Source organism: Bos grunniens, chromosome 20 (genome assembly GCF_055505025.1).
Source record: "Bos grunniens cultivar Pamir isolate PY7600 chromosome 20, Bosgru_T2T1.0, whole genome shotgun sequence".
NCBI lineage: Eukaryota > Metazoa > Chordata > Mammalia > Artiodactyla > Bovidae > Bos > Bos grunniens.
This window is the reverse complement of record NC_141184.1, coordinates 58,099,045-58,111,943: the sequence shown is the minus strand read 5'-3', so window position 1 is coordinate 58,111,943 and position 12,899 is coordinate 58,099,045. Positions and strand designations below refer to the sequence as shown.

General features: G+C 37.7%; 1 protein-coding gene across 2 annotated transcripts in view; it reads right to left on the bottom strand.

The window, feature by feature from the left end:
* The window catches only part of NLN (neurolysin), a 103,493-nt gene that overhangs the window by 50,327 nt on the left and 40,267 nt on the right, over positions 1–12,899 (bottom strand). For both annotated transcript variants that reach the window (XM_086361966.1, XM_086361965.1), the window contains one exon: positions 10,321–10,469. In XM_086361966.1, the coding sequence (XP_086218092.1) occupies positions 10,321–10,469 (149 nt within the window). The remainder of the gene's footprint in view (positions 1–10,320; positions 10,470–12,899) is intronic.

The window sequence follows — 12,899 nt, the reverse complement described above, 5'->3', positions numbered from 1 at the left end:
AGGGAGTCAGTCATACATACACATGTATCCATTCTCAGGGGATCTTATTTTAAACTCTGTGGTAACAAGATTTAGTTTTCCCCAATGTCCTCCTGTAACTAAGAACTTTTATATACAAGTATGAGCACATAAACACATATACTCTTACATGTACACTTTTGAGCTTCCTTGGTGGCTCTGTGGTAAAGAATCTGCCTGCCAATGTAGGAGACACGGGTTTGATCCCTTGGTCAGGAAGATCTCCTGGAAAAGGAAATGGAAACCCACTCCAGTATTCTTGCCTGTGAAATCCCACGGACAGAGGAGCTGGGTGGGCTACAGTCCATGGGGTTGCAAAAGAGTCAGATAAGACTTAACTAAATAACAAAAGACTCACTTCACAGATAAGAAAACTGAGGTTAAATGACTTCCTCAATATACCACAGCTGATTAGCTGTAAAAGTGGGGATAGAAATAAATTCTTCTGTATTTGCAATGCCTTTCCCTTTCTTCTGCTTCTCATTTTGGTTTCTTTTTTCAATCACTTTTACTTGCTGTATTGGGGAAGCAATGGAAACAGTGAGAGACTTTATTTATATGGGCTCCAAAATCACTGCAGATCGTGATTGCAGCCATGAAATTAAAGGACACTTGCTCCTTGGAAGGGAAGCTATGACCAACCTAGACAGCATATTAAAAAGGAGAGACTAATGTCTCTTTTGCCAACAAAGATCTGTATGTCAAAAGTCAAAGCTGTGGTTTTTCCAGTAGTCATGTATGGATGTGAAAGTTGGACCATAAAGAAAGCTGAGTGCCAAAGACTTGATGCTTTTGAACTGTGGTGTTGGAGAAGACTCTTGAGAGTCCCCTGGACTGCAAGGAGCTCCAACCAGTCCATCCTAAAGGAAATCAGTCCTAAATATTCATTGGAAGGACTGATGCTGAAGCTGAAGCTCCAGTTCTTTGGCTACCTGATACAAAGAACTGACTCATTGGAAAAGACCCTGATGCTGGGAAAGATTGAAGGCAGGAGGAGAAGGGGACAACAGAGATGGTTAGATGGCATCACAGACTGATGGACATGAGTTTGAGCAAGCTCCGGAAGTTGGTGACGGACAGGGAAGCCTGGCATATTGCAGTCCATGGGTCGCAAAGAGGTCGCTCGGACAGGATGGAGCCACTGAACTGAACTGATACTTCCTGTCAGGTTTTTGTGCTACTGTGGGGAGGAGGGCGTTCTCAGGCCGCTGCCTGCACTCTGGACAGGAGGGCTGCAGAAAGGCCTGCTTGCAGACTCCTATACGCTGTCACAAGAGTCTGCTTTTGTGTAGGCCACAGGGAGAGTGAGAAACCGCACTACATGAGAACACATTTAGACTGGGAGCTCCAGTTAAGGTCAGGCACTAGGGAGACAAGACAGACTATCTCCTTGAAGTGCTTTAAGTCCCACAGAGGAAGAAAAGATACATTAGCAAACAGTGTTAATCTGCAGTGAGTGAAAAGAGAGGGGAGTACTTGGGAAGCACAAGAGGACATTGGGCTGATGCGGAAACTAAGGCAAGGAAGTTGATGCTTTATATTGGATCTATTGACTTTTAAGCGTCTGACAAAGGTACAAGTTTCAATAGTATTATGACCAATGACTAGACTTGTACATTTCAAAATCAAGAAGGCATGGTAAGCAGAGGGAATTACCATTGCCATGTTGAATTTTGGGCTGAGTTTTTCCTCTTTAGTATGTGTGCTCTTTTATTTTATTTTTTTTTAAACCATGGTTTTTATTTATTTTTTTTTTTTTTTATTTTTTTATTTTTATTTTTTTTTTAATTCTCTTTATTACTTTTAAAAAAAAATCACATGCTCCCCATCCTGAACCCTCCTCCCTCCCAACCTCCCCATACCATCCCCCTGGGCCTTCCCAGCGCACCAGCCCCAAGCATCCAGCATCGTGCACTGAACCTGGACTGGCATCTCGTTTCATACATGACATTTCACATGTTTCAATGACATTCTCCCAAATCTTCCCACCCTCTCCCACAGAGTCCATAAGACTGTTCTATACATCAGTGTCTCTTTTGCTGTCTCGTACACAGGGTTATCGTTACCATCTTTCTAAATTCCATATACATGCGTTAGTATACTGTATTTATGTTTTTCCTTCTGGCTTACTTCACTCTGTATAATAGTCTCCAGTTTCATCCACCTCATTAGAACTGATTCAAATGTATTCTTTTTAATGGCTGAGTAATACTCCATTGTGTATATGTACCACAGCTTTCTTATCCATTCATCTGCTGATGGACATCTAGGTTGCTTCCATGTCCTGGCTATTATAAACAGTGCTGCGATGAACATTGGGGTACACGTGTCTCTTTCCCTTCTGGTTTCCTCAGTGTGTATGCCCAGCAGTGGGATTGCTGGATCATAAGGCAGTTCTATTTCCAGTTTTTTAAGGAATCTCCACACTGTTCTCCATAGTGGCTGTACTAATTTGCATTCCCACCAACAGTGTAAGAGGGTTCCCTTTTCTCCACACCCTCTCCAGCATTTATTATTTGTAGACTTTTGGATCGCAGCCATTCTGACTGGTGTGAAATGGTACCTCATAGTGGTTTTGATTTGCATTTCTCTGATAAAGAGTGATGTTGAACATCTTTTCAAGTGTTTGTTAGCCATCTGTATGTCTTCTACATAGAAAACCCTAAAAGACTCCACCAGAAAATTACTAGAACTAATCAATGATTATAGTAAAGTTGCAGGATATAAAATCAACACACAGAAATCCCTTGCATTCCTATACACTAATAATGAGAAAACAGAAAGAGAAATTAAGGAAACAATTCCATTCACCATTGCAACGAAGAGAATAAAATACTTAGGAATATATCTACCTAAAGAAACTAAAGACCTATATATAGAAAACTATAAAACACTGGTGAAAGAAATCAAAGAGGACACTAATAGATGGAGAAATATACCATGTTCATGGATTGGAAGAATCAATATAGTGAAAATGAGTATACTACCCAAAGCAATTTATAGATTCAATGCAATCCCTATCAAGCTACCAACAGTATTCTTCACAGAGCTAGAACAAATAATTTCACAATTTGTATGGAAATACAAAAAACCTCGAATAGCCAAAGCGATCTTGAGAAAGAAAAATGGAACTGGAGGAATCAACCTACCTGACTTCAGGCTCTACTACAAAGCCACAGTTATCAAGACAGTATGGTACTGGCACAAAGACAGAAATATAGATCAATGGAACAAAATAGAAAGCCCAGAGATAAATCCACGCACATATGGACACCTTATCTTTGACAAAGGAGGCAAGAATATACAGTGGATTAAAGACAATCTCTTTAACAAGTGGTGCTGGGAAATCTGGTCAACCACTTGTAAAAGAATGAAACTAGAACACTTTCTAACACCATATACAAAAATAAACTCAAAATGGATTAAAGATCTTAACATAAGACCAGAAACTATAAAACTCCTAGAGGAGAACATAGGCAAAACACTCTCTGACATACATCACAGCAGGATCCTCTATGACCCACCTCCCAGAATATTGGAAATAAAAGCAAAAATAAACAAATGGGACCTAATTAAACTTAAAAGCTTCTGCACATCAAAGGAAACTATTAGCAAGGTGAAAAGACAGCCTTCAGAATGGGAGAAAATAATAGCAAATGAAGCAACCGACAAACAACTAATCTCAAAAATATACAAGCAACTCCTACAGCTCAACTCCAGAAAAATAAATGACCCAATCAAAAAATGGGCCAAAGATTTAAATAGACATTTCTCCAAAGTAAACCATGGTTTTTAGATACTGGTTCTTGTATTTTAATTTGGAACCAAGTTTCCACAGCTGGTAGATCACATAATGCTTAAAAACATATACTTAATCCCGTGACCTATTCATTTACACTGTAACATTAAAACTTTCCTGTTGAAATCATTAATTGTCCAAAATGAACTGGCAAGATCAAGCCCACAGCTCTGAAAAAAATATAAATAATATTACAATAGATAATTGCATTTCTCAACTTAGCTTGCATAATTCACTTAATTTCACTAAAGAATTCTTTTCTTGTACTTCTTACTCAGCAGGCCACTATAATAAAATGTTATACACTTAGAGACATTGCACATTTTTCTCACCAATGTGGCTTTTTTGATCTCTGCAGGCTTCTTAGCCAATGATTGAGAAGCCTTTGTCAGGACAGGGAAACACTGGGACTTGAGGCCATAGTCGCTGGCTTTTGATATTTGGACATTTTGTAGCTAAAGGGATGTGTTCATCTTTTTTTTCTTCTGATCGATATAAGGATATATTAAATGTTATATTTCAATGTAATATCTGAACTTTACAAATGATTATAACTACATATATATATTATGCTGCTGCTGCTAAGTCACTTCAGTCATGTCTGACTCTGTGCAACCCCATAGACGGCAGCCCACCAGGCTCCCCTGTCCCTGGGATTCTCCAGGCAAGAACACTGGAGTGGGTTGCCATTTCCTTCTCCAATGCATGAAAGTGAAAAGTGAAAGTGAAGTTGCTCAGTTGTGTCTGACCCTCAGTGACCCCATGGACTGCAGCCTACCAGGCTCCTCCGTCCATAGGATTTTCCAGGATAGAGTACCGGAGTGGGTTGCCATTGCCTTCTCCGATATATATTTTGAAAACAAATTAAATCCATCCTTAAACTTATGAAACAGAATATTAAAACACTGTTGCCTTTATCTATGTAATAGGTAACCACTCCCTTGAATTTTGTGTTAAATATTTTCTTCTAGTTTTACCACTTACATTTACATTGTTTGGATCTGCCCCAGTGGCTCAGCAGTAAAGAATCTTCCTGCAGTGCTGGAGACTTGGGTTTGATTCCTGGGTCAGGAAGATCCCCTTGAGAAGGAAATGGCAACCCACTCCAGTATTCTTGCCTGGGAAATCCCATGGATAGAGGAACCTGGCAGGCTACAGTCCATGGGGTCACAAAAGTGTCAGACATGACTTAGGGACTACACACTAAAATCCCACTAAATACATTGTTTACTTTTGCTCCTTTTGGCCTTTTAAAATGATACCTTTTTGTATGCAGTGCTATGTAGTTTCTTTTTTTCACTTGTTGTTACTATGATTTTCCTCTGCCTAAAGGCAGAGGAACCAGAGATCAAATTGCCAACATCTGCTGGATCATCAAAAAAGCAAGAGAGTTCCAGAAAAACATCTATTTCTGCTTTATTGACTATGCCAAAGCCTTTGACTGTGTGGACCACAGCAAACTCTGGAAAATTCTTAAAGAGATGGGAATACCAGACCACCTGACCTGCCTCCTGAGGAATCTGTATGCAGGTCAGGAAGCAACAGTTAGGAAGGTCAGGAAGCAACAGTTAGAACTGGACATGGAACAACAGACTGGTTCCAAAAAGGAAAAGGAGTATGTCAAGGCTGTATATTGTCACCCAGCTTATTTAACTTATATGCAGAGTACATCATGAGAAACGCTGGGCTACATGAAGCACAAGCTGGAATCAAGACTGCCGGGAGAAATATCAATAACCTCAGATACGCAGATGACACCTCCCTTATGGCTGAAAATAAAAAACTAAAGAGCCTCTTGATGAAAGTGAAAGAGGAGAGTGAAAAAGTTGGTTTAAAACTCAACATTCAGAAAACTCAGATCATGGCATCCGGTCCCATCACTTCATGGGAAATAAATGGGGAAACAGTGGCAGACTTTATTTTCTTGGGCTCCAAAATCACTCCAGATGGTGACTGCAGCCATGAAATTAAAAGACACTTGCTTCTTGGAAGAAAAGTTATAACTAACCTAGGCAGCATATTGAAAAGCACAGCCATTACTTATCAACAAAGGTCTGTCTAGTCAAGGTTATGGTTTTTCTAGTAGTCATGTATGGATGTGAGAGTTGGACTATAAAGAAAGCTGAGCACTGAAGAACTGATGCTTTTGAACTGTGGTGTTGTAGAAGACTCTTGAGAGTCCCTTGGACTGCAAGGAGATCCAACCAGTCCATCCTAAAGGAAATCAGTCCTGAATATTCATTGGAAGGACTGATGGTGAAGCTGAAACTCCAATACTTTGGCCACCTGATTTGAAGAACTGATCCATTTGAAAAGACCCTGATGTTGGGAAAGATTGAAGGCGGGAGGAGAAGGGGATGACAGAGGATGAGATGGTTGGATGCCATCACTGACTTGATGGACATGAGTTTGAGTAAACTCCAAGAGTTGGTGATGGACAGGAAGGCCTGATGTGTTGCAGTCCATGAGGTCACAAAGAGTCAGACACGACTGAGTGACTGAACTGACTGAAATGAAGATTTAGTCATGCTGTTGCATGTTGCTGTAGTTTATTTTCTTCACTACTACAAAACATTCTATTGTAAATATATTACAGTGTATTGACCCATTTTCCTTTTGATGGAAATCTGAGTTGTTTCAGTGTTTTGCTATTATAGATAATGTTATGAATACATGTTCAATTTCACCTGTGGACAAATGCAAACATATTTTTAGGTAAATGCTGAAGTGGGGGTGGGGTGGGTGTGCTACGTTTAGAGAATATAAGATCCAACTTCATAGGATTAGATTTTTTTCTGAATTAGTTATTACTATTATTTTAAAAATCAATTTACACATGTACTAGCAGTGCACGAATATTCCCATTGATTCCTATCTGCAGAGATACTTGGCACTGTCAGACTTTCATTTTTGTCAATCAGTCGGTGAAGAATCTTACTGCAGTCTTTATTTGAACTTCCCTGACTTAATTAGGTTAAACATCTTTTTCATGTTTAATTGCCATTTGTGTTTTATCTGAACTACCTTTCACGTCATCTGCTCATTTTTCTATTGTGATGCTTGTCTTTTTAAGTGATTAAAGTATTACTTTATATATCCTAGGTACTAATGCTTTGCTAGTTTCACGTTTTGCAAATTTCTTTTTTTAGTATTTGAGTTTTTTTTTTTTTGTATTAGTGTCTTTTCACTTTATTAATAGAAGTTCTTTATTTTAATGTAGTCATTTTATCAGACTTACAGTTAGCACTTTTGGTGTCTTTTTTTAAGAAATACTTCCTGGCTCAGATGTCATGAAGGTTTACTTCTATATAAACTGCCAGAAGCTTTAAAGTTTAGCTTTTTAAGACTTTAATCCATTAGAGATTGTTTTTCATTTGGTTGTGAGGAAGCAATACGATATTTTTTGCCCCACATGGACAGCCCATGTCCTTGCATCAATTACTGAAGGCTTGTTTTTTTAATTTGTCACCATTTCTCACTTCAGTTTGAGGAACATTTACTAAATATTTACTGTACTTTGTACCAGGCACTCTGCCAAAGATGCAAAATAAAATCAAATGTGACACCTTTTTCCCTTGAGGGCTTTAACATAAAGTCTACATGACTTCTGGCAAGTATTTACCAACCACTTCCATGACTTGGAGAAGGAATGGCAACCCACGCCAGTATTCTTGCCTGGGAAATCCCATGGAAGAGGAGTCTGGTGGGCTACAGTCCATGGGATCGCAAAGAGTCGGACATGACTGAAAGACTAACACTTTCACTTTTTTTCCATGACTCTTGGAAAGTTAGGGCTTCCCTAGTGGCTCAGACAGTAAAGCGTCTGTCTGCAATGCAGGAGACCCAGGTTCGATACCTGGGTTGGGAAGATCCCATGGAGAAGGAAATGGCAGCCCACTCCAGTATTCTTGCCTGGAAAATCCCATGGACCGAAGAGCCTGGTAGGTTACCGTTCATGGGGTCGCAAAGAGTCGGACACGACTGAGAGACTTCACTTTCACTTGGAAAGTTACCATTTCTGAGCCTTAGTTTCTCTACTTATAAAAAGGGATACTTCACAAGATTGGGATGAGAGTTAAACTAGATAACTCTATTGCTGTATAACTGTAAAGCAGCATCACTAGCCACGCCTGGGAAGGAAGTAGAAAGACGGGTTAGTCTCATGCCCTACTACGATTTCATCCATCCATTTAGTCAACAACTTGCTTATTTTAAAGGTTGTGAATCAGATGATATTCCCTAGGCTGTAATGTGGTGTCCCTTGAATCTGGGAGATTGTCGTGACTAGCCAGTCAACATGGTGTTGCAGAAGTGATGCTATGTGATTTCTGAGACAGGTCATAAAATGCAATGCAGCTTCTGTGTAGAACATGCTGTAACATCTGTGTTGAAGCCCTCAGTCTCCAGGAAAAGAAGTCCTACTGCCTGATGCTGCCATGCTGGGAGGAAGTCCAAATTAGTCCACAGAAAGACGCTACATGGAAGTACCCTGAGGGGATAAGAAAATAGAGACATCTGGCTGGTCTACCTGCTCCAGTCACCACGGCCTGAAATCACACGCAAGACTCCAAGCCAGAGCTGCTCAACTGACACTTTCCTGAATTCCTGACCTATACAAACTATGAGAGAAGATAAAATGACTTACTATTTTCAGTCACTAAGTTTTAGAGTTACATGTTGTACATCCACAGATAACTAGAATACCTACTGGGCACACAGTTTGCATTAAGGAACTGTGAAAAAAAGTAATTTCATGCTTCTATGCATCAATTTTAAGTGAAAATTAACAGGAGCTAAAATAACATTTTATATCTAGCTAAGATAATACATTTGATTATTGGCTACATTGGGGGCCAATGTAGAGATTATTATTTAGATCACCCTTGTTCAGGTAGAGCAAGCCCGAAATTGATGACTCTACATAAATTTAAAATCCTATCACTCAGTCTAATGAAAGCTTTATGTATTGTATCATGGTTGCTCTATTTTTACTTAGAGGAAAGTTAAAGGAAAAATTAAACAGAAGATTTAGATACATCTAACTTTGTTAGGTATGAATGGTGTGAGATTTACCATCTATTCAAGCATCCAACTCTAGCAAAGAGCTGAAACTGATAGTTCTAGATTTTTAAAAATACCAACTGAAAAATATTACTATTTGTAGGTAGGTATTTAAATTCACCAAATAAAGTCCAGTACATAAACAAGCACAATAGTTATTTAGTGGGATCAGAGGCCAATACATACAAAATATAAAAGTTTAACAAAGAAATCTAAAGGGACAAACCTCCCAGATTTTGATATTTATAAGAAATCAGAGGTGGTGGAAAAGTAACAAAAACGGTAGACTCAATTAATAACATTAAGATTGCAATACCTTTTTGAAGCTAGAAAATCCCAAATGAGAACTCACAAGTCAGGATAAAAAAACACTTAATCAAAGAAAACTAGAAATATTAGGGAAAATTTCTATGGCACATATATAATATCCAGATAGAAAAAAAATTAGATTATTCTGGGATGATATAAAAATCGGAAACTATAAGGGCCATGATTTGAATTGTATAGAATAACAACTGGAGTCAAAAGTTGAAACGAGGACAATTTAGTAAAAAATAGTCATAGAGTTATTTTATGCTATTTTTAAAGTGCCAAAGATGAACAATTATGAGTCATCATAGATGAACACAAATTAAGGGTGAAAAATGTCTGACATGAAAAAATAGCACATATGTCTTACATGTCTAAATAAATTTTTGATTACACATGCCACAGTGAATTACAAATAAAACATTTGAAATAAAACAGCTTTTTATTTCAATTCTTGTCATAATTTGCTAAAAAGAAAACAATCTTAGAGATTTTGCATATGCAACATGCAAAATTAACAAAAATGCCTAGGATTGTAAAACCTTGGTTGTTTTCCAAACAAATTGCTGAGAACCATGAAAATAAAAATTCAAAGCAAAGAAATGATGAAAATGCTAGGAAGCAAATCAACATTGGTGATGAAAAGAGTCAAAACACTCAAGGCAGACCCACCTAGAGATTTCATAATCCATAATTTCTGTGAGTCCGAGAAATGTAAGAATGACAGAGAAGAATGTCTCCGGCATGCAGAATCAAACAGTAAGTCATCAGGTTTACAGCCAAAACCACATGATTATTTATAGACAACTCAACTCCATTTGAGCTGCAATTTTTTTAAAATTCAAAGAATATTTTTCATTAAACTATTAAAATCCATGATAGTTAAAAAAAGTTTTAGATTTATAGATGTACACTCTTTTATTATACTTGGTCTTAAAAATTTTAAATGAATATAATTAGTAGCTCAACATAAGCCTAAGTGGCATAATATAACACTACGCTGTGCCCTCTATTATAATAATTAGACACAAAATCTAGGCACATTCAAATACTTTTTATCATTGGTCAAAGGCTTTTATGTTTTTATTGTTGTTTTTTTTTTTTCCTGTTAAAGGAATTATAAGATCATTTACCTTTAAATGAACAATTCTCAGAAAGATATCTTGTCTCATGCTCATCTCAATATCAAAACGAGAAAGTCTTTTGTCTGCTTCTGTACTTGCAGCTCGTACTTCTTTGTCAGAGGAGACGTGCTGGGGAAAGTCTAGCATGGTTCGTTCCACTGTTAATAGAGGAAAAAAACCATAAGGACTCATCAAGTTGGTATTAAGAAAAATACCTCATACACAGATGAAGGATTATCCCAATATAAGTCTAAGATTATATATTTTCTCTAGAGGCTCCTAAGGCTTTTGAGAAACAGTGTCTAAAATAGGACTTTGCTAGTCCAGGGGCATTGCTAAGAACACTAAGGGTGTGCACTGAGTAATTAACGAAGTATGGTTAGAATGCAATTTATTATCTGGGAATGTAGAGGGGAAAAAAGATGTCCTTTAAAAAAAAATTTTTTTATTGGAGTATAGTTGACTTACAAAGTTGTGTTAGTTTCAGGAATACAAAAAAGCGAATCAGGTTACACATATACATATAACCACTCTTTTTTAGATTCTTTTCTCATATAGGCCATTACCAAGTATTAAGTAGAGCTCCCTGTGCTATACAGTAGGCTCTTGCTAGTATCTATTTTATACATATATAGTTACAGTGTATATATCAATCACAACCTTCCAATTTAAAAGATATAGTTCTCATACTGAGGCATTTTATAGTCTGGGAGTTGGGGGTAGGGAACAGTACATGAAAAGATAAACAACAATACGAAGACAGAGCAGCTTAGCTGTCAAGGCAGCAATACCAAGGGCTGAGGCATTAAGCCACACCCGTTGAGAAGGCTGGACCTTAGAGGATGGGCGGGGCGAGAGGAAGAGCTCAGTTGGGGACTGGAGAAGTAGAGACCGCAAACATGGGGACTGGCAGAACAAAGCATGTTTAAGAAACAAGCAGGTGATTTAGAGGGATGGGTTTGTTTAGAAAACTTCTTAACCTTTACAATAAACTCTTAATCTAACCAAAGTCATGAACCCTCCCCCAAATGCAAGCATTCATACAAACATAAAAAGCTGCATATAATTTCAAATGATCCTCAGAAATCTCAATGGACATATTCAGTAAGCAGATGAATATTGGGGCCCTTCCTGTTAAATAATAGTGGTAATGTCTTCTGTTCTCACTTTCACATATCAAACTTGGTAGCTGGATTTTTCAAACATTTGTATTTTGACTTTAATTAGGCAAAAATCTGATGTCTTGAAACAATCCATATTACGGCAAAAAAAAAAAATTATCATTTACAGGGAAGTTGTGGCTATGTTGTGACAATTAATATATTTTAATTTTACTCTTTAGCACTTTGAAGGTATTGTAAATAGGTAAAATTTACACATGCGATATATGGTAGACGGCAAAGCTACCCTTTACATACCAAGGAATTGTCCAGTTAAACAAGCTACCTTATGCATATCGGTCCTCTTAAAACATAGTTACAAAGAAAGCTATAAAAATGCCACAAATACCTGAACAAATTCATAGTGTTTGTTTTTAAAAAAATAGATAATTTTAAAAAATTATTAGATAAATTATCTAAATTTAAAAATTAGATAATTTAAAAAATTATTTTAAAAAATCTATTCTGAAATTCAAACATTTTTATGATTAACCTATGAAGAGAAATTCACAGGAGAGGGAGAACAAATATCACAAAACCAAAGTTATATTTAAAAGATGTATGATTTGGGGAGAAAAGCAGAATTTAAGATCATTCTGTTTTAAAAGATTTTTTTCCCCACTTATTTTTACATTTCTTAAATGCATAAGCTATTACCCTGGCACACCATCATAGCCATAAGTGACTGAAAATGTGAGTATGTGAACCAAGGACAAACCACTTACAGGGTGGAAAAGGCATATGAAATTGCCTGCTGAGAAAGCTCTGCTGAATGGGGATCAACTCCCTTTATTTGACTAACTACAAGCCCAATCAGATCTTTTTTATTGAAGATTTTAAGTTCAAGGCTTGTAGCAAAATTTAGTGGTCATTAATCAGAGTGGAAAAAAAAAGTCACTGAGTCATGATTCTGTGTGAGCGCATGGACTGTAGCCCAACAGACTCCTCTGTCTGTGGAATTCAGGCAAGAACACTGGAGTGGGTAGTCATTCCCTTCTCCAGGGTATCTTTCTGACCCAGGGATGGAACCCTGTATTGCACGCAGATTCTTTACCGTCTAACCCACCAGGGAGAAGAGGGTGGTAGAAGGTGAGAGGTTAGATAGCATCACCAACTCAATGCATATGAATTCGAGCAAACTCCAGGAGATAGTGAAGGACAGGGAAGCCTGTTGTGCTGCAGTCCATGGTCGCAAAGAGTAAGAAACGACTTAGTGACTGAACAAAAATGGGAGTGAAGAAGCTGGTAGTAAATGGCAGAAACTGAGATAGAAACGCAGAGGGAAGAGAAAGCAGTCAAGTCCCTGTGTCATGGTAGGATACAGGGTAGGGAGCTCTTGGTACGGGTAAAGAGATGATTTGGTCACTGGGGCTGCTTAAGATTTTGGACAACCTTCCAAATCCCAGAATTCATACAAATGTTTATGAT